Below are 23,323 nucleotides of genomic sequence, written 5' to 3'. Positions count from 1 at the left end.
ATAAGAGTGCCAGACTAGGGGACTCCCCTGTCGTCCCGATAGGAGCTGCTAAGGGAAAAAGTTTCCAATGTCCGTGCACACGGCGCGCACACACCTGATTGGAATGGATGTGAACAAGCACTCAAAGAAGAACAGATTATACATAAAATCTACTTTGCTTATCAAATGCTGAACATTATGCGTAATTAACTCTTCCCCATAAACTGGAATAACCCGTAAATGCAGAAACACAAAAATCTCAACAGTTCCCTGTGAAGCCACATGCCTTACTAAGCCATTTTAGCACACTTGCTCCAGTGGTCAAACTACAGCCTTTCAAAGCTGTTTGTATTTTTCTTTGGTTTCCAAGTAAACATAAAAATCCAATATAAAAATTTTACTGTTAATCTTGTCCTGGCAGGGGGACGAACCAGATGGCTGACAAGATCATTTCCATCTCCAGTTCTCCAATTCCGTACTGTTCTTTCACCATCCTGAAAGGCCTTTTCCCCCAACAGGCATTGTTGCCCACTTTCCTCACATTATTATAAGCCACAGTCAACTGAACAAATAAGAACTGTGGGGAACTTGAACTCTATTCCCACTCTCATTATTGATAAGGCCACACACAAGGAAGTAGTACATTTTAAATATGGAAAAAAATAAATCGCATCTCAGAACCTAACTGGCACTGGACAGAAAAAGGAGTCAATATTGTACAGCAGCAGTTCTCAAACTGTGGGCTGGGACCCCATTTTAATGGGGTCACCAGGGCTGGAGTTAAATTTGCTGGGGTCTGGGACTGAAGCCCGACCCCACTGCCGAGCCTGGGGCTGAAGTCCTTGGGCTTTGCCCCCCACCCTGGGCAGTGGGGTGTGGGTGGGTTCAGGTTTTGATCCCCCCGGTCCTGGGGTCCTGTAGTAATTTTTGTCATCAAAAGTGGGTTGCGGTGCAGTGAAGTTTGAGAACTCCTGTTCTACCGTCATCCTATCCCTCAGTAAGGAAGCATTCTATGTTAACCCTTATGTAATACTCCTGGGGGGAATTCTGTGCCACTGTGCATGCAAAGAATTTATATCCCGCACAGATTTTTTTGCTTCCCCACAGAAAAATGAATTGAAGCAAAGGGAAGTCACAAGAGGGGTCATGCAACCCTCCCCAGCAGTGTGTTCTGGTGCACAGACAGTTGGCAGAGAGGTAAATCACTGTGGGGCAGGAGGCGGGATTGAGGAAGACCCGGCTGGTGATTCCTACCCTGCGCCGGGCTCAGCTGCTAGTTCCGAATGGGCTGGGAGGATGGGACTTCCTCTTCCCCTGCATGGCATATGGGCCCTGGTCAAACCCACCCCCGGATTTCCCACCTAGCCCCTCCAGCCGCAGGAAGTTCTGCAAACTCCACCTTTCTGCTTCCTGTACCCATTGCTCCTTAGCTGTAGGAGAGCCTGTACTCCCCAATGCCATGTGGAGTCACCACATTTGACAAATAACATTTTCAGAATTTTAAAATATGGTGCACAGAATTTTTTTGGGGGGCATGGCACAGAATACCCTCAGGAGTAACGTAACAATGGTTGTTACTATAATGTATAGCTATTGGCCGAGTTACAATAGCCTCATACAAATTACTCTAAGTAGGGATCCACTGCATAATTCAATTATGCAGCTATACATAGGGACAATTTATTTATTTCTAAAATATTATATACACCTCTTTGCACCATTTTCCTGAAAGCTTTCAGTTTCATACCTGGTCTGCTCACTATTTTGCCATCCTTCCTTCATGTCTGGATAGATTAAACTAGCTAGAGATAGAAAAGGTAACAAGAAAACATTCTACAAATACAGTGGTGGTGGGGGGGGGACCCACCTACTACTCCGGGTCCTATCCCAGAGACCCTGTAAATAGCAGCATCCTGCTGCACCTCTTTATCCTCTGTCAATGCTGCTATTTTTCCCTGGACACTTCCTCTTGGCCCCAGCACTTCTTTGCCCTCAGGGCACTCAGCTGCTCAGTCTCAGCAACCAGCCACTGCTCTGCCCAAAGTACTTAGTTCTCTCAGCCCTCCAGGGATGCAGTTCTTATTCCCTGGGCTCCCAGTAGCAACTGACCCTGCCCTGCCGTTCCTCTTATCTGAGCCTGCTAGGTCCAGATAGGCTGCGTGGGCACAGCCACTCTAGGCCACTCAGAGGACTCACCTCCACCGGTCCCTGCTGAAGTTAACTGTTTTTATCCTAGAGTGGGGCCAATGCCCCATCACTGGGGGTGGGGGGGGAGAGAGAGAGAGCGAGAGACACAAAAACAGAAAATGTGGAAATACCAAAAGTGCTAAATATCTTTTTTGATTCAGTTTTCACCAAACACTTTAGTAGCAATTGGACAACAATGAATACAAGTGAAAATGAGGTAGGATCAGAGGCTAAAATAGGGAAAGAACAGGTTAAAAATTACTTAGACAAGTTATATGTCTTCAAGTCACCAGGGCCTGATGAAATACACCCTAGAGTACTCAAGGAGCTAACTGAGGAGATACCTGAGCCATTAGAGATTATCTTTGAAAAGACAAGGAAGATGGGCGAGATTCCAGAGGACTGGAAAAGGGCAAATATAGTACCAATCTATAAAAAGGGGAGTAAGGGCAACCCAGAAAATTACAGACCAGTCAGCTTAATTTCAGTACCTGGAAAGATAATGGAGCAAGTAATTAAGCAATTAATTTCCAATCACCTAGAAGATAATAAGGTGATAAGAAACAGCATGGATTTATCAAAAACAAATCTTGCCAAAGCAACCCAATAGCTTTCTTCAACAGGGTAACAAGTCTTATGGATAGAGGGGAAGTGGCAGTTGTGGTATATCTTAATTTTAATAAGACTTTTGATATTGTCTCGCATGAGTATCTCATAAACAGACTAGAAAAATAAAACCTAGATGGAGCTACTATAAGGTGGTTGCATAACTGATTGAAAAACTGTTCACAGAGGGTAGTTATCAGTGGTGCACGATCAAGCTGGAAGGGTATACTGAGAGGGGTTCCACAGGGATCATTTCTGGGTCCGGTTCTGTTCAATATCTTCATCAGCAATGTAGATAATGGCGTAGAGAGTACATTTATAAAGATTGCAGACAATACCAAGCTGGGAGGAGTTGCAAGTGCTTTAGAGAGGGGGATTTAGATTTAGTTGGGGATTGGTCCTGCTTTGAGCAGGGGGTTGGACTAGATGACCTCCAGAGATCCCTTCCAACCCTTCTATGATTCTAGAGGATAGGATTAAAATTCAAAATGATCTAGAGAAACTGGAGAAATGGTCTGAAGTAACTAGGATGAAATTCAATAAGGACAAAGCAAAGTACTCCACTTAGGAAGGAACAGTCAGCCGCACATATACAGAACGGGAAATGACTGCCTAGGAAGGAGTCCTGCAGAAAGGGATCTGGGGTTCATAGTGTATCACAAACTAAATATAAGTCAGCAATGTAACACTGTTGCAAAAAAAGCAAACATCATTCTGGAAAGTATTAGGAATGTTGTAAGCAAGACACGAGAAGTAATTCTTCCGACCCACTCAGGCCTCAGCTGGAGTATTGTGTCCAGTTCTGGGTGCCACATTTCAGGAAAGATGTGGACAATTTGGAGAAAGTCCAGAGAAGAGCAACAAAAATGATTAAAGGTCTATAAACATGACCTATGAGGGAAAATTTAAAAATTGGGTTTGTTTAGGCTAGAGAACAGAACACTGAGGAGGGATGTGATAACAGCTTTCAAGTGCATAAAAGGGTGTTACAAGGATGTGGGAGAAAAATTGTTAGGATAGGACAAGAAGAAATGGATTTAAATTGCAGCAAGGGTGGTTTAGGTTGGACATTAGAAAAATTTCTCTCAGGGTAGTTAAGCACTGGAATAAATTGTCTAGGAAGTTGTGGAATCTCTGTCATTGGAGATTTTTAAGAGCAGATTAGATAAACACTTGTCAGGGATGATCTAGATAATACTTAATCCTGCCTTGAGTGCATGGGGCTGGATGGAGGCAGTTCCTCACATCCTAAACTCCATCTGAATAGAGTTCTGCATCACATCCATGTTCCCTCCTAAGCTACTTCTAAATCTGTGCTTGTGTGAAGCTCCACTTCTCTGGGGCTTTAGAAACAGCCTTCCCCTGCTGCATAGTGCCTAAATCATGCAGCAACTTAGAACCTGAAAAAGCAAAATTGTTCTGCTTATCATCAACCTAATGGCTGAACCGGCTTCTATTTTATTTTTTTCGAGTTAAAATTAAAAATGTAGCTCAATAGACATACACGATTGCTTTTGTGTTTCAAAGTAAGGCTCTTGTATTCTTCTCTCAGTGAACCTTCAAAATAAGGAATATTTCTGTAAATTGTAATTCCACAAGATGGCCTTGATGACAACTTCACAAGTTTCTGGGTGACAGAAACTCACTGAATTGATGGCAGGCATCCAGATTTCCCACTAAGCATGTGCAAAAGTTAACTGTGTCTGTGCTAGCATGGAAGACACTAGTTGATCAAGGGATTGGAAGGACAAAGGCAACTAAGAATGGCTCTCTACTCTGGACCATCTGGAAATCTTAACTTCCCAATTTTGTTGCACTATTGCCAAAAACAACAAAAAAAGAGAACGTCACTAGAACTGCATTACATTTGGCAATGAAAAAATGTGCTACATCTTCCATTCTTCCCCCCACCCTATATGTATACTACGTTTAGTTGCCAGAAAAAAGGTGCTAAATAGCCTTTAGAGAATTTTATGAAAACAACCTAAAACTTATCAATTCACAAAATAAAAACAGCACCAGTGCATTACTACAGGCTTTTGTTGTAAAAAGAAAGCAAAGGACATGCTGCAATCTAATGTTTCATGAAAAATGGTTGCACATAAGTGCAAGTGTGAAGAACTTTCCTTTTCACAAAGCAGGTGAGAGAGAAAATATTTACTTTCTAAGTGGGTGAGAAAAGGAGGCAAAGGAAAGTGGGTGAGAAAGGGAGACAGGTATTTCTAGATGAAGCATAACATTTTAAAATAATCATGGGAACAGAGAGTAGGATAAGCCTGCCTGGAGACGTGTCTACATTTTAGGGGGAAAACATGGATTTTATTTAACTATGCAGTTTGCTATTCAATAAAAAAAGTATTTACCATTAATACCAATAGATTACCATGTCGTTTCCATTAAAAATTGTTTATAAACATCCACAGTGCAGACAAAGTAACTGCAGTCAAATACTTTAAGAGCTGATGAGTCAAGAAAAATCAAATAGTTATAGAAGACATTTTAAGAAGCTTAACTCGATCTACCTTCCAAAAAACATACTTAATTTCTGTAATCACAGCTTGAAGAAAAAAAAAAAAAAAGTTTTTTTTTTTTAAAAAGGGGGAAAAAATAAATACTTGCTTTCATAATGCACCAAGTGCTGCAAGTTTATAACGGGTAATTTATTCAGTAAATTAAAAGATATGAGTCACATGTTTGTGTTAGCAGACAGAGAGAGAGAGAAAGAGAGAGAGAGCGCGCGAGCGCGGGGAAGGGGGAAGCTTAGTGTATGTTCTTACCCAGCAACTAGAACGTATTTTCCATCTGGTTGATCCTTTAACCTTTCCAGCAGGGACAAACGTACTTTGGCTTTGGTTTGGCCATAGATTTCGATTTCATCTGCAAGCAATCCTATCTCCTTGGCAAGTACATCAACAGTTTTTGGACTCTGTCCTCGGGAAATCTCAATATCACTGGAAAAGAAAACAAATAGGAGCCAAGAGACTTCTTTCAGCTTAGGTGGTCGATGACAACACAAAATAACAGCAAACGCTGCAACAATGAAGTTATTGTAACCGCTTTATGATTTCTTCTCCCAGATTTTGTTATCTGAACCTAAATACTAGCCAATGCCTAATGTAATATTGGAAAACATGTTTGTGTTATCTCCCCTCCCCTGCCCCCACCAGAATGTTTACTAACATTTATTTCATTGCATTATTTTCTTTAATTGGGGTCCAAATATTACACGATGACTTCATATCAGACTAGTCAGTGTCTGCTGGATATTCAAGAATGTCACTTTGGAATGAAATTTTCTGTCAGTTTCTTTTCTTCCTCTATAGCAGTACATTTCAGCATTTACATGTACACATTACTGCAACGAACATACATTCCTTATACATTTCAGAGTAGCAGCCATGTTAGTCTGTATTAGCAAAAAAAAAAGGAGTACTTGTGGCACCTTAGAGACTAACACATTTATTTGAGCATGAGCTTTCGTGAGCTACAGCTCACTTCATCGGATGCATTCCATATAGTTAGAACTCATATCAACACAGACAAACAAACTTGCACATCAAAGAATGTGAAAGCAAACTTTCAGCCTCACTACTCCCCCATGAGGTAATGTAAGGAGACAGATAATATATATAGGGATTAGTTCACCTACCACTGAAATACAAATATATGTGGGATAGCACACAGTGGCTGTTTAACTACACATAACACTACACAACAGGTAAAGATAAGATGGAAAGAAGAACAAGGCAACACACTAAAACTGCAGGGAATTTACTGTGGGTTAGGTAATCATCATAAACCAAATTGGGATTTAACAGGCCTAGCCTTGCAAAAGAAATGCCATGGGATCTTTAATATCTGCACATGAATAAGGACTACTGTTAAAACAACTGCAGATGTCACCTCTTAGCACTCATTAACACTAGATTGGGTCATTTATTCAATTCTCATTCAGAGACAAGTATACCACTTAATCATCAACAACATTTCCTGTAGTAGGGAGCTGTCTTTCCAGAGGTCTCTGATCCACATACTGAGCCTACCTAGTGAGATATTACAGGATCACAATACATGATGATTTGGCTGTAGACCATTTCTACTCATTCTCCCCGCATTAAATGCATTCTCCCCCCTTGCATCAATTCTTCTTTCTAAACAAAAGTGCATAGCAAAGAGACCTCTTGCATAAAGGATAGTTTCAGTATTTCTATGCTTTTCTGCATCAAACTCTATAAATATGTACTAAAAAAAAAAGCTAAGGAGTACTTGTGGCACCTTAGAGACTAAGAAATTTATTTGAGCATAAGATTTGAATCCGGTTTATTTAAGGGAGTGAAACATGCTAATTTCAGCAGCTGGGACACCATATGGATCTGCAAGTTGACACTGTTGAGCAGCAAAGAGAAACAAAAGTGTGGCTGGCAATATTTTTTCATTCAACTCTATTTCATTTTTAAGATATTGAACTTCCTATACAGAATTGTGTATTAAATCATCATTAGTGTCTTTTTGTAATTTCAGAGATAACAACCTAAACATGGACTTCCTGAATTCCTTGTAGCGCTCTAAGTTCTCTCTACTTCCTTCACCTCTCCTTACAGAGAGGACTCCCACACAAAATTCTGTAGAATCTCCTTCCTCCATCAGTTGATCTACCTAAGCAAAATAACTGCTGTTGTCATTCCTTCGCTGAAGAGCTCTTAAGAACCTTTGGGGGAAAACAGCTTTTTAATACAAACAGAAAGCCTTTTACCAGGGAGGTTACATATAAATGGAGACATCCAACAGAATGCAGTTATTTTTGAATACAACAGGATCACTCCTCTATTAACAAGTGTGACAAAGCTCTGACCTTGTCTCAGTGGGTCCCGCACTTCCTGGCAAATTACACTAGCCTCAGAGGCTCACTGTGACCCTCCATGTAGCCCTTCTCTCTCTAGAGGTAAAGGTCACAGCCTACTGAGCCATTTTATCATAAGCCAGCAAGGGAGGTGAGGAGAAGCTATCCTCCCTCGCACAGTCTCTGTTGTCTCCCACTCTCAGTGATTAGTCGGGGAGGGCAGGGGAGAGCCTAGGCCTGCCCTCCACTCTGGGATCCAGCCCAGGGACCCTGACAGTAGCAGCTCTTGGTAGCTGACTTTTTGGAAACAGGATGATTATGGAGTATGATTCCCTAGGCCACTTCCCCACAGCAGTCCCCACTTCCTCAATATCCTCAATATGTCACCCTTACCTCAGGGCCTCCTTTCTTGTGCCTGATAAGGTTTGTACTGCTCTGTTTCTCCAGCAGCGTGGCTTCCTCCTCCAGCTCCTGACACACGCCCTCCACCTGACTAATTGGGAGGCTTTTAACTAGTGTCAGCCAGCCCCTGATTGGCTTCAGGTGTCCCAGTCAACCTAGCTGTCTCCACTGCTTTCTGGAAGGATCTTAATTGGCCCCAGGGATCTTGATTAACCTGGAGCAACTGCCATTTGGTTACCATGGTAACAGGGATTTGTTTAGCCTGGGGCTAACATACCTGTTTCTCACTACTTTCCTATAGCCATCTGGCCTTGCCCTGTCACACAAGATGGTGCAAGAAAAGACTTTACAATGATTTGGCACTTATATCTTAACTATAACTGGTGAATATAAACAAGGCTTTTTAAGCGTTTATGTCTAGCCACTTAATTATTTCTGTCAACAAATATTCTCCAGAATGTTTTTGATAGAAAATATTACTAGACATCCATCTGTGTCTATGGCACAGTGAACACAAGTACTACTACAATTACAACATTTTTTTAATGGCTGAAGGAGACTGGTCCTACAGTTTATATTTCTAGCACACAGAGGATTATAATCAGATCCAGAAACCATCACGTTTTCCTAATGGACCTCGGTATATTATGCAATTATAGAAAAAAGTTGCTGCTGAGATCAAAATCAAAGTCTCCTACACCCTCTGCGCTCTGTTGTTCAGTTCTGGAAGCAACTACCTGAGCAGAAATGCATCACCCTTATACCTATACAGGAAAATGTTTTATTTCTTCATAGGAATGGCCCTACTGGGTCAGACCAAACGTCCATCTAGTCCAGTATCCTGTCTTCCGACAGTGGCCAGTGCCACAGGGGATGAAAAGAACAGGTAATCATCAAGCGATCCACCCCGTCGCTCATTCCCAGCTTCTGGCAAACAGTGGCTATGGACACCATCCCTGCCCATCCTGGCTAATAGCCATTGATGGACCTATCCTCCATGAATTTATCTAGTTCTTTTTTGAACCGGATTAAGGTCTTGGCCTTCACAACATTCTCTGGCAAAGAGGTCCACAGGTTGACTGTGCGTTCTGTGAAGAAATACTTCCTTTTATTTGTTTTAAACCTGCTGCCTATTAATTTCATTTGGTGATCCCTAGTTCTTGTGGTGACCCCTAGTAAACAAGACTTCCTTATCTACTTTCTCTACACCAGTCATGATTTTATAGACCTCAATCATATCTCCCTTTAGCCGTCACTTTTCCAAGCTGACAAGTCCCAGTCTTATTAATCTCACCTCATACGGAAGCCATATGATTTAACTGTAGTTTATGAAACAGACAACTTCCTTTTTTATTAATAGAGAGAATCTTTGAATTTTGCGTTCAGGGCTACTTGCAGGTTTTTCCAGACGGCTTAAGCCTCATACTTCAGTTTTCATTACTAACTGTTTTTGGTTTTTCACATACTTGAAATTCAGCATTAGAAACAGCAATAAGGGACAGGCTGAGTGCCTGAGGCAGGATTGCTCAGGTAAAGGGAATATAAACCAAAGGGGCAGAACAACTTTAATCCAATTAGAAACAGTCACACAGAGAACTGCAGCATTCAGCACAGAGGAAGGGAGAGAAATCAAGAGAGACTGATCCAAAGCAAATGAAGTCATTGAGAATTCTTCCATAGACTTTGATTGGCTTTGGATCTGGCCCTTACAGCCTCACTGAACTCACTGTCTCTTCTGATTCCCTTACTATGTGTCTACCTGGCAAAAGGTTACCCTAATGCTCCAATGGGTACAATTTCCAATTAGATAGCTCCATCAGCAGTTTGGTCTGACCAGCTACTGTTCTTGGAATTCGTGTATGTGTTTTATGGTGAAGGAGATAAAAGCAAAAATATAATTTCTCCTTCCATGTTTCAATAACTTCCAAGTACACATCATACAACACTGTATAAAACATAGCTCTTTAAAGAAAGATTTTACTTTATTTTAAAAAGTTAGAAAGGTCTCCAATTGTACTTTCCTACATGCATTAAAAATTAGTTGCATTCGTGTATGTCTGCATATTCCTTTGCTAAGTATTACATTTATTAATAAGTTATATATTTTTATTTTCCATTGTACTCATTACATTCAGAATAGCTTAACATATTTATCCTATCTATAGATGTTAGCTTTATTTTAAACAAATTTATTTTATTGTTACCTAAAAAATGTTTGAGGGTCAATTTTTGTTGTTGCTGAATGTATTGTTTTGATTTCTGGATGAAAGAAACATGGGAAATAAAGGACAACTTTTAATCAACATGTTAAGCCTGAAGAAATTTTTGGTAATGTTAGTTGGACTAAAATATATTCATATGTACCAACTTTTTTCAACATCTGACATGGATAGCCAGTTTTTAAATAGTTAATTTAAATATTTTCAATATATATAAATGTTGCATATTTGATACTAAACAAAAAGATTAGAAAAGTAGGTTTTCTGTCAGAACAAGACTAGTTAGTTAAATATCTGCTGGCAACAGTGTTACACTGTAAATTACACTGGGAATTTACAAATACAAGATTAAAAAAATCTCTACATCTAGTCAGTATGCACACTGAGAATTTATTACAATGTCTTTGGAAATGAATCTAATTAACGCCCCAGAGCTCCTTGAGAGCAAAAAGGCAGATGTTCGCTGTTTTAGTTCCTATGTTTCTTTCTTGCTTGTTTTCAATGAAAAATCCATCTGTTTCCATATAAAATTGTGTATTGTTGTAAAAGAATATTTTATACCTTCGCCCTAGCAAGCAACTATATATTTAAAAGGAAAAAAGCTACAACCATAAAGTTCCAGTAATTAAACAAATGGAAAACCTATCACTGGTAACATATTTTATATATGGTGGTGGGGAAAGGGGAGGGAAGCAGAGTTTTTTTTGTCAAGTTTTATCATCATCTACCCCATGGCATGAAGCATAGTTTGATCTATTGTTTCTTTAGCTACATTTTTAATGGACAGTTTTCAAGGATGAAAAGGTTGAAATTGTATATATTTGCCCATTAAAAGCCTCAGGATATCAACTTTTTTCTTTCTATCTGCACTCTATAAAATGCTTGTTCTTTTGGCATCTGTTTTAAGTTACAAATTGAATCTGTTTCAATTAAATTGTTAAAACAGACATTTAAAGGTGAAGTGAAATGCTTTCTTTAAAAGCATGTACTAATTTTAACCTTAAACATTAAAAATGCACTACATTCAGCAGCAGACTTATATAAATTATAAATGAATATATTTTCAAAGACTCCTACTGGCCATAACTTGGGTTCAAGCCCTCAAGTTTCTCTCACACGCGAGTGCACACTCACCCACACCACACACACACAACTTTATACTAATAGCAAAGCGGAGAGCCACATTCCTCCTGCTGTCAGCAGTTGTTGCAATGTAAACATGGATCCCTGAAGGCCTGAACATAAGCAAGTAAATGAAAGAGGAACTGACCAAAAATAATTTGTTTATACAAAAGAATGTATTTGTAACTCTTCAAGTCTGCAAACCTATTGTTGGGCCCCGATTCAGGAAAACATGGCTAAACAGAAAAGCACTTATGCATGAGGTCAGGTGCCTTTGAAGTCACTGAGACTTATATGCATGCTTAAAGTTAAGCATGTCCTCATGTACTTTCCGGAATTGGGATGCCACTGATTTGGGAACTATTTCAGTTCACCTTTCAGTTTTAGGATTCATAAACTGGTTTCCACTTATAAAAAATAACTAATACTAAATACCAGGATATTTAGTGACACAATAACAGAAGAAACAAATAAGCAGAATAGCTGCTTTTGTATACTAGACAAACATATTTAAAGAGACATAATTAGATTCAGTTTAATGCTTAAACCACTTGCCCAAAGCTCATTATGCTTATTACCTGGGCACTGGGGAGAGGGGCTGAAGTTTCAAGCAATGGAGGTTCCATTCCCTGTATTGCTGAGACCGGATCCATCTCTCACTGGTTTTTACCATGTTCTTTCACAGAGAAAAAAAAAAAAACACACTGTATGACAGTTGCATTATAAATGTTCAAAAGTTTTATTTCAATTAGATAGAGCCTAAACATATGATTTCATAACTGCTAAAATAATCTCTATCCAAAGGATTGTAGTAGGCATACCTACAACATAAGGATCTTCCAATTCCATGTCTTTAGAAATAAAGAAAAACTATTACTGCATTGTTTCAGAATAGCAGCGTGTTAGTCTGTATTCGCAAAAAGACAAGGAGTACTTGTGACACCTTAGAGACTAACAAATTTATTTGAGCATAAGCTTTCATGAGCTACAGCTCACTTCATCATATACATTCAGTGGAAAATACAGTGGGGAGATTTATATATATAGAGAACATGAAACAATGGGTGTTACCATACACACTGTAACCAGAGTGATCGCTTAAGGTGAGCTATTACCAGCAGGAGAACGGGGGGGAGGAGAACCTTTTGTAGTGATAATCAATGTGGGCCATTTCCAGCAGTTGACAAGAACGTCTGAGGAATAGTGGGGGGTGGGGGGGAAGAGGTTAAACATGGGGAAATAGTTTTACTTTGTGTACTATTTTTAAAACTATTTCCCCATGTTTACCGACCCCCCCCAACCCCCTGCTGTTCCTCAGACATTCTTGTCAACTGCTGGAAATGGCCCACCTTGATTACCACCACAAAAGGTTCTCCTCCCCCCTACCCCCCATTCTTCTGCTGGTAATAGCTCACCTTAAGTGATCACTCTCGTTACAGTGTGTATGGTAACACCCATTGTTTCATGTTCTCTATGTATATAAATCTCCCCACTGTATTTTCTACTGAATGCATCCGATGAAGTGAACTGTAGCTCATGAAAGCTTATGCTCAAATAAATTTGTTAGTCTCTAAGGTGCCACAAGTACTCCTTTTCTTATTACTGCATTGTTTAACCAAGATTTCAAGGAAGGGCAGGGTCATTCAGCACAAATGGCACTCAAATCTCTGGCTATTCACTGGGAGGTATTCTTCTTCCAGGCCAGTATTTTACTATTCTCTCTCCAAAATAAAGGAATTCTCCCACTCTCTTCAAATTACAAAAGAAGTGTCAACTGTTTAAAAGAAAAGGAGTACTTGTGGCACCTTAGGAATTAACAAATTTATTTGAGCATAAGCTTTTGTGAGCTACAGCTCACTTCATCAGATGCATTCAGTGGAAAATACAGTGGGGAGATGATTTATATACATAGAGAACATGAAACAATGGGTGTTACCATACACACTGTAACAAAAGTGATCAAGTAAGGTGACCTATTACCAGCAGGAGAGTGGGGGGAGGGGGAGAGGAACCTTTTCTGAGATAATCAAGGGGGGCCATTTCCAGCAGTTGACAAGAATGTCTGAGGAACAGCGCGGGGGGGGGAAGGGGGAATAACATGGGGAAATAGTTCTACTTTGTGTAATGACACAGCCACTCCCAGTCTCTATTCAAGCCTAAGTTAATTGTATCCAGTTTGCAAATTAATTCCAATTCAGCAGTCTCTCCTTGGAGTCTGTTTTTGAAGGTTTTTTGTTGAATAATTGCCACTTTTAGGTCTGAAATCGAGTGACCAAAGAGATTGAAGTGTTCTCCGACTGGTTTTTGAATGTTATAATTCTTGATGTCTGATTTGTGTACATTTATTCTTTTACGTAGAGACTGTCCAATTTGACCAGTGTACATGGCAGAGGGGCATTGCTGGCACATGATGGCATATATCACATTGGTAGATGTGCAGGTGAACGAGCCTCTGATAGTGTGGCTGATGTGATTAGGTCCTATGATGGTGTCCCCTGAATAGATAGGTGGACACAGTTGGCAATGGGCTTTGTTGCAAGGATAGGTTCCTGGGTTAGTGGTTCTGTTGTGTGGTGTGTGGTTGCTGGTGAGTATTTGCTTCAGGTTGGGGGGCTGTCTATAAGCAAGGACTAGCCTGTCTCCCAAGATCTGTGAGAGTGATGGGTCATCCTTCAGGATAGGTTGTAGGTCCTTGATGATGTGTTGGAAAGGTTTTAGTTGGGAGGTGAAGGTGATGGCTAGTGGCATTCTGTTATTTTCTTTGTTGGGCCTGTCCTGTAGTAGGTGACTTCTGGGTACTCTTCTGGCTCTGTCAATCTGTTTCTTCATTTCAGCAGGTGGGTACTGTAGTTGTAAGAATGCATGATGGAGATCTTGTAGGTGTTTGTCTCTGTCTGAGGGGTTGGAGCAAATGCGGTTGTATTGTAGAGCTTGGCTGTAGACAATGGATTGTGTGGTGTGGTCTGGATGGAAGCTGGAGGTATGTAGGTAGGCATAGCGGCCAGTAGGTTTCCGATATAGGGGGGTGTTTATGTGACCATCGCTTATTAGCACAGTAGTGTCCAGGAAGTGGATCTCTTGTGTGGACTGGTCCAGGTTGAGGTTGATGGTGGGATGGAAATTGTTGAAATCCTGGTGGAATTCCTCAAGGGCTTCTTTTCCATGGGTCCAGATGATGAAGATGTCATCAATGTAGCGCAAGTTGAGTAGGGGCATTAGGAGATGAGAGCTGAGGAAGCGTTGTTCTAAGTCAGCCATAAAAACGTTGGCATACTGTAGGGCCATGCGGGTACCCATCGCAGTGCCGCTGATTTGAAGGTATACATTGTCACCAAATGTGAAATAGTTATGGGTGAGGACAAAGTCATAAAGTTCAGCCACAAGGTTTGCCGTGACATTATCGGGGATACTGTTGCTGACGGCTTGTAGTCCATCTTTGTGTGGAATGTTGGTGTAGAGGGCTTCTACATCCATAGTGACTAGGATGGTGTTTTCAGGAGGATTACCGATGGATTGTAGTTTCCTCAGGAAGTCGTTGTGGCTCAGAGATAGCTGGGAGTGCTGGTAGCGTAGGGCCTGAGGAGGGAGTCTACATAAGGAGACAATCCTGCTGTCAGGGTGCCAACGCCTGAGATGATGGGGTGTCCAAGATTTCCAAGTTTATGGATCTTGGGTAGCAGATAGAATACCCGTGGTCGGGGTTCTAGGGGTGTGTCTGTGCGGATTTGTTCTTGTGCTTTTTCAGGGAGTTTCTTGAGCAAATGGTGTTTCTTTTGGTAACCCTCAGTGGGATCAGAGGGTAATGGCTTGTAGAAAGTGGTGTTGGAGAGCTGTGTCATTACACAAAGTAAAACTATATCCCTATGTTTATTCCCCTCTCCCCCCCGAGACGTTCTTGTCAACTGCTGGAAATGGTCCACCTTGATTATCACTACAAAATTTCCCCCTCCCCCCCCGCTCTCCTTACAGTAAAAAGAAAAGGAGTACTTGTGGCATCTTAGAGACTAACACATTTATTTGAGCATAAGCTTTCATGAGCTACAGCTCACTTCATCGGATGCATTCGATGAAGTGAGCTGTAGCTCATGAAAGCTTATGCTCAAATAAATTTGTTAGTCTCTAAGGTGCCACAAGTCCTCCGTTTCTTTTTGCGGATACAGACTAACACAGCTGCTACTCTGAAACCTGTCTTTTCTGCTTTATTTATTCAACTCTTAGCAGCAGCAGAGAGAGGCACTGTATTCAAGCACAGAGAGGCTTTAAATAGCACAAGTACATGAAAGGGACTTGGGGCTTGTCTACACTGGCACTTTACAATGCTGGAACTTTCTCACTCAAGGGTGTCAAAAAACACTCCCCTGAGTACTGCAAGTTTCGGCACTGTAAAGTGCCAGTGTAGACAGTGTACATCTGCACTCCCAGCACTGGGAGCTATTCCCCTCGTGGAGGTGGGTTTTTTTTTTTTTAATAGCGCTGAAAGAGCTCTCTCCCAGGGCTGGTGCCGCGACTAGACAGCCACATTAAAATGCTGCCGCGGCAGCACTTCAACATTTGCTAGTGAAGACATGCCCTTGGACTGCATACTCAAAACTACTTTTATATTGCAGCCTTGTATGACAACAAAGCATCTGTGCATTTGAGTGTAGTAATGCTCCCTACTCTGTTTTCACCACCACCAATGTGGATGTGGTGGTAATAAAGCAGGAAAAGAACTTTTCCGGACCTCTGCTCTACTGATCATGTTAGGGCATGGCTATACTTGCAGATGTAGAGTGATGGGAGTTAAACCAGCCCTCAGAGACAGCAGCAGGGAAAGCACTACCATGTGTTCAAACAGTCAACTGCAAGCACAGTGGCGTGGCCACATTAGCAGCTCTTGCAAAGCCATAGAGAGCAGTGCATTGTGGTAGCTATCCCAGTGTGCAAGCGGCTGCAGTGTGCTTTTCAAAACGGGGGGTGTGTATGTGGAATGTGACAGGGAGTGTGTTGTGTGTATTTGGGGGGGAGAGACTGCGTTATGGGGGGCAGAGAGTGTGTCAGCATGCTGTCTTGCAAGTTCAGTCAATGGCAGAGCGAAGGGGGAAACCGTGACATCAGCCCCCACCCCTGCCTCTCTCTCTCGCACTCACTCACTCACTCACTCTCACACACACACACACACACACACACACACACGCCTGCCTCTGCAGCAGGAGCATTCCACAGTAATGGTTTGCTTTGTCCCAGAGCAGATAAGCATGCGGGCTGTCAGAAACGGAGCTTTGAAAGGGCATATCCGCATGCCTGCAGCCGAATTCAACACAATGACAAGAGTTGCCACAATGACTTCAAGGGATTATGGGACGTTTCTGGAGGCCAATCACTGCACAGTAATGCAACACATCATCCACATGGACACTCAGATGTTTCAGCCGGGGCGCAGCAAGCTTTATGCTTCTCGTGGAATGGGATTACCAGGAGCGCTCCAGCTGCAGAGTCCAGGCGCTCTAAATGCCTTGCCACTGTGGACCGAGTTAGGGCACCTGGGGCTGATTTAATGAGCTCTAACTTGCAAGTGTAGCCAAGGCCAAAGTTGTGAGCATGGCAGGGAACCTATATGCAGCAGGCTGGTTAGTATGCATAGTAGAACCATAAGTACATAAGCATAACTCTGTATTATAACTGCAGGTAACTAGGGTACTCCCATTATTCTGCTACACATAACAAACATTCATTTAATTTCTGAAACATCTGTGTGCTAACATTATGTAGTGCCAACATAACCCAACAGCCCTTCTTTCAAGTAAATACAAAACATTCACATATTACTACTTCAATATAAGAAGAAATCCAAGGAAAAGCATTTAAATCATCAGCACATTTTAGAAACATGGACAAATTAATCAAAGCGAGCTTTAGCCAACACCAAATTATTTTAACATGACTGTGATGACACGAACAAAATCCCAAAATGTCAAAGCTAAAGTGTGTGCTCAGTCTTTAAACTCGCTTGACTGTGAAATAAAACGAGGCAAAAATACTTGATATTCAGACAGATTCGTTTTTCCTGACTTTATATTTACATAGCACTTCACAAATATTAGTTACTCTTCATAAAACTGTGGGATTGCAGGCAGCCTTAAGTACAATTCCCTCACCATCACTTTGTGCCTAACTTATTTTTATAGATCAATCTACAAATCTATTTATCTATTTATCAAGCTTTGTTACAGTTATCATTGTTATTGTATTTTGATTTTAATCCCTCATTTACCTTAATTTTGATAAATAAAACAGAAATGAATCACCCAATGAATTTCATTGATTATATTAAGGCAGGTTTCAGAGTAGCAGCCGTGTTAGTCTGTATTCCCAAAAAGAAAAGGAGTACTTGTGGCACCTTAGAGACTAACAAATTTATTTGAGCATAAGCTTTCGTGAGCTACAGCTCAATGCATCCGATGAAGTGAGCTGTAGCTCACGAAAGCTTACACTCAAATAAATTTGTTAGTCTCTAAGGTGCCACAAGTACTCCTTTTATTATTAAGGCAGTTGCAGGTCATAATTTTCCCTCTTTTTAAATTTGCCAGACGTGTCCAATTGCAGCTGTAAGTGCATAGACTGTGAACTCTAGAGCCCAATAAACACAGTGAGTTTTACACACTTTCGGGTCATACTAACCTGCATCCGCATTGCTATTGTCAGAGGACCTACAGCCGACTGGTTACTATACTTTAAATCTTGACCATAACCATGTTCCCCTGTAAAAGAAAACATTGCACCAATGAGTCACGAGACCTTTGACAGTAGGAATGGGCAGAAACATGTTGGAGAGACATCTTCATCCAAAAAGATAAATAAATAAAAAAATTGAGGTCTGAATGTTTATTCCAAATTTAACAACCTCACTGCTGAACTACCACTGTCTCCTTAATTTTAAGCGGACAGCAACTGGAAGAGTGGTGTGGGAGTGTACATATATTAGATATCCAAGGGAAACCAGTTTCAGTTCACAAAAATGTGCCATTTGTGCAAAAAGCTACAGAATGCATTAGGATTTGGAAAATTACACATATTTGAAACAATCCATTGGACAAATAGGGAAAAGATTTTTAGTTTGCCTTTCCCTGTCCATATTACTTTGAGAGGGTAATGAAATTAAGAAATATGTGCGTATGATCATAAAAAAAATACTACCACCATTAGCCAATCAGATTTATAATCTAGACTCAGAATAGACAAAGTTTTCTGGCATTAATGAGTAGCAAGTTTCCTTCACCAATATTACTTTTAATGCAGACTTTCTGCACAGTCAACCCAATGGCTACAACTGGCTTCCTGTAGGACAAGGTCTTTCACTGGTCATGAATTAGATTAGATGTCAATGTATTATTTTGTCACTGTTCCCATTATCCTTGTTTTTGTTTTTTCAACCCACTTGTTGCTTCTTGCCTTATATCTAGCCAGTGATTTCTTCAAGCTAAGATCCATCTTTCAATCTGAACTTTAGCTAGCACAATGGGACCCTGATCTTGAATGCAGACTCTAGGCATTACAATAATAAAAGTGCATTAGTCTTATACCTTGGGGAACCAGAGCTCAAATCCTGACCCAGTCAGGCTGTCTCTTTCTAATTACCATCTGTGCACATCATAAAAACAACTACACAATTTGGCACAATTCTCTCTCTTAAAAAGTCTCAGAACTAGAACATCAGGGACATTGTGGGTCAGAATTAAAGGCATGCTGACATAAGCGTGTGGAGAAATTTGAACACCAACTGCTCACACAATGCTTGACTCTAGCCAGTACTGTTAGTCATCATGTCCTGCCTACTTAGAACACTGAAGTCACTAAGACACCAAAAGACCTTGTGTTTACATACACATTTAGCCTAATTCAATTAATCTTCAAACACTTTCTCAAATGCTACCTCATCAAGCACCTTTACCTTAGTGACAAAGCTAACTAAATAATAGAGATTCTATTCCTAACACTAAACACATATTAAAAAAATGTTTAAAAGATCTTCCGTTTGTGTTAACACTTCTTGTTTTAAACCAGATCTTATGGTGTTCTACAATTTTAGATTAGAATCCTGTGCAATTTACTGGAAGTTATAACAGTCTGTCAGTCATAAACTGACTACGGTTGCACAGACCATTCTGGGATTTTTGCCAGAACAACAAATGAAGTAGGAGGGATGAAGTTAAATTCCCCTCTCTTTCAGACATCTGTGCTTTACAGAAACATTTCAAGTTTTTATTTGAATTGGCTTAATATGCCTTCTTTATCAATGCAGGGATTAGCATGTGTATAAATACACAGGTTTCAGAGTAGCAGCCGTGTTAGTCTGTATTCGCAAAAAGAAAAGGAGCACTTGTGGCACCTTAGAGACTAACAAATTTATTAGAGCATAAGCTACATGCTCTAATGTATCCGATGAAGTGATGCATCCGATGAAGTGAGCTGTAGTTCACGAAAGCTTATGCTCAAATAAATTTGTTAGTCTCTAAGGTGCCACAAGTACCCTTTTTCTTTTTGTGAATACAGACTAACACAGCTGCTACTCTGAAACATATCTATCGTAGGTACCTATAAGGACTACACTGCCATATCTGAGCACCTCACAATCTTTTAATGTATTTATCCTCACAATATTCCTGTGGGATAGGAAAGAACTGTTATCCTGTTAGGTACCACTGTGGAACTGAAGCATAAGACTAAGGGTAGGGTTGCCAGGTGTCTAGTTTTTGCCCGGAACACGCCCGGTCGAAAAGGGTCATTGGTGGCTCCAGTCATGTGGGCTCTGCACGCTGCCTCCACCACAAGCACCAGGTCTGCAGCTCCCATTGGTTGTGCAGAGACAGTGCCTGCAGGCACAGACAGCGCGCTGAGCCCTCCACCTACAAACCAGACATTCCAGGTGCTTCTGGGAGCCATCTGAGGTAAGCACTGCCAGGGCGGAGCGCGCACTTCACATTCCCTCCCGCACTCCAACCCTCTGCCCCAGCCTTGAGCCCCCTCCAACATCCCCTCCTGGAACCTGCACCCCACAGTCCCTCCCGAACCCCAACCCCCTGCCCCAGCCTGAGACTCCTCCCGCACCCATACTCCCTCCCATAGCCCACACCGCAACCCCCTGCCCCAGCCCGGAGCCCCCTACTGCACCCCAGCTGGAGTCTGCACCCCCTCCCATACCTCCAAACCCCTCAGCCCCAGCCCTGATTCCCCTCCTGCACTCCAAACCCCTCGGCCCCAGCCCAGAGCCTCCTCCTGCACCCCAAGCCCCTCATCCCCAGTTCCACCCCACTAGATGGAGCCCTCACCCCCTACCCCAACCCGGAGCCTCCTTCCACACTCTGAACCCATTTCTGGCCCCATCCTGGAGCCCGTACCACAACCTCCTGCCCGGTGAAAGTGAGGGTGAGGGAGAGGGAGCGGGCAGACAGGGCCTCAGGGAAGGGGTAGGAAAGGGGTGTTCAATTTTGTGTGATTAGAAAGTTGGGAACCCTAACTAAGGGGCAAGTCTATACAGCAAGTTAGTGCATGGCAAGTTAAGGTGTAAATCTATAGTGCTCTGGCGTGCCATACACTAACTGTCCATGTGGACCCTGCAGCTGCACACTAAAAGTTCCCTAGTACGGTATGAACAGGATCTGTTTATTTAAAATAGTATTGGGTTATTATAATATTTTAAAACAGGATTTGCTTACCAAAAATAGCTTGCTAGCTTTGCTATGGCTTTCAATAGGATTTAGGTAGGTCTCCTAGCTTTCACTTTCTGTTTAAAAGCTGAATCAAATATAGATTTCATGCCTATAATTTAGCTTTTTTAAATTAAAAAACAAACCAAAGAGTGACCTGGGAGCAATGGCTGGTTTTGTACACATTATGGTGGTGACCACAAATCGTTAGAATTATATGAAACGACACAGAAGGTAGAAGGATAAAACTAAAAAGCCAAGTAATTTGTTCTTGGGGAGAGTGTGAGACGACATATTTTATAATAGAAATTATTACATTGCTCTACTGTGAACTACAGAGATTACTTTAAAAAGTCAATTGCTTTGACATCAGAAAGTGAGATCCATTTATCCCGACATACAAGTTCTAAGTATTATTATGTGACAATTAGAACTTTCTGGGGATGTTATTCAAATAGGTTCAACTACAATCCTGACTCAATGTCTAAAAATCATGCACTTTTACTCCTATAGTAGCTAGCTGTTTCAGTAAAATTTCAAATGTTTTTGTAGTATACCTTTGCACTAAACGTTTTTATTTTAATGTCTTGAAACTTAGGCTTGTTCGATCCAAGCTCCTATACTACAAATAAGATGAGCTGCATGGCATAAACAAATTTATTTTCATCGTAATGCTTTGAACTCTGATCTTGGAAACATTTATGCATGTGAGTAATTTTACGCATCTGAGTAGTCCCATTGAATTTAATAGGACTACTCACATTTGCAGTTATTCACATAAATGTTTGCAGGATAGAGTCTTAGATGACTAATTACTCAAACTCTTCAATATGTATCATCAAACAAATAATCTCTATGGCTTTCTTTCATAAATCATTGAAGAAGAAGAATGGCCAACACTTGCTGGCATCTTAAAAAAAAAAAAGCACATCTAGATCATAATCAAATTCTACTACGTCATGTATGATTACATGGTGAAGTTACTACCAAGAAATATGACCTTTTAGAAGAATTAACTAAGTAATTAGATAATTTAGCTTACAGTTGGGTTTAATGAGAGTTTGCAGAACTTCCTGCAGCCAGGGGAGAAATCTGACACGGCCCCAAATTCCATGCCGGGGAATATGATGTCCCATCCTCCCCAGCCAAGCCAGGACTAGCCACTGAGCCTGGCGCAGGGTAGGAGCCACCAGCCCGGTCTTCCCCAGTCCCACCCTCTGTCCCAGAGTGATTTACTTCTCTGCCAACAGCCCTGGGTACCCGAAACATACTGCTGGGAAGGTCTATGACCACTCTTGCTTCCCAATCAGAAAGTGATTTTTCTGCAGGGAAGCAAAGAAATCTGCAGGGGACATAAATTCTGCATATGCTCAGTGGCACAGAATTCCCCAGGAATAATGTACATTCTATAATACTGATAATTAAGCTAGTAAGATCATCAACTGTTGCCTGCATAACCCCAAGATCATAAATATCAGGTACAGAAAGGATGAACTCATATACATGCATACATACACACAATACATATACATTTATTTTTAAATGCCTTATTCTAAACCTTGCAGGTCTTTGCTACCACATCTTGTACTTATCCTTGTATCCCTTACACTTCTTTCAAGTGGTATACCATTTTAAAACTGATCGTACCTGATAAAAAGTCAGGATAACAACTGACAATGGTTGTTCCAGGCCTTATCCAACTGACTGGAATCTCCTTAGGTTTGGTACTGCCTACCACCACCACATCTGCCTGATGAAGCTAAAAACCAGACAAACAAAAATATTCTAAAATTAGGAATATATCACGCAGTGTAGACTTAACATTCAAACCCAACTTATACTTAACTTCTCACAGTATCCACAAGTGAATGCAAAAGATACAGACTACAGGCTGATTCTTACATTACTGAGGATTAGGAATAACTCCATTGAAATCAATATGTACATTCTAGTGTAAAGTCAGGAAAGCGAGATCACAATCAGGGCCCATAATATTACATGCAAATCATATCTTGAAAAACCCATTGTGCTTGAAAGTGCTGTGCGACAGGACATTTTGGAGGGACTTCTGTTTTGTGGAAGATGTGGGTTGAAAGAATGTGATAACATTTGATTAGAAATTAGGTCAAGAAACAAGTATCTGAACATCTCAATCATGGGCAAAACAAGGCACTGCTCAAAGCTGGATTTGTGAAAGTGGTGAAAACAAAAAACCCCACACACTCAAGTCACATTAGTCGGAAGGCAACGCAAGAGCTGATCAGCTATCCTACATTCATCAG

General features: G+C 41.1%; 1 protein-coding gene across 1 annotated transcript in view; it reads right to left on the bottom strand.

The window, feature by feature from the left end:
- MTHFD1L (methylenetetrahydrofolate dehydrogenase (NADP+ dependent) 1 like) overlaps positions 1-23,323 on the bottom strand; it is a 245,749-nt gene that overhangs the window by 198,164 nt on the left and 24,262 nt on the right. Inside the window, 4 exon segments of the mRNA XM_043511198.1 lie at positions 5,550-5,723; positions 11,934-12,031; positions 18,016-18,095; positions 22,689-22,800. Coding sequence (XP_043367133.1) covers positions 5,550-5,723; positions 11,934-12,031; positions 18,016-18,095; positions 22,689-22,800 — 464 coding nt within the window.

The sequence above is a fragment of the Dermochelys coriacea genome, chromosome 3 (genome assembly GCF_009764565.3).
Source record: "Dermochelys coriacea isolate rDerCor1 chromosome 3, rDerCor1.pri.v4, whole genome shotgun sequence".
Taxonomy (NCBI): domain Eukaryota; kingdom Metazoa; phylum Chordata; order Testudines; family Dermochelyidae; genus Dermochelys; species Dermochelys coriacea.
This window is presented reverse-complemented; position numbering and strand designations above follow the sequence as displayed.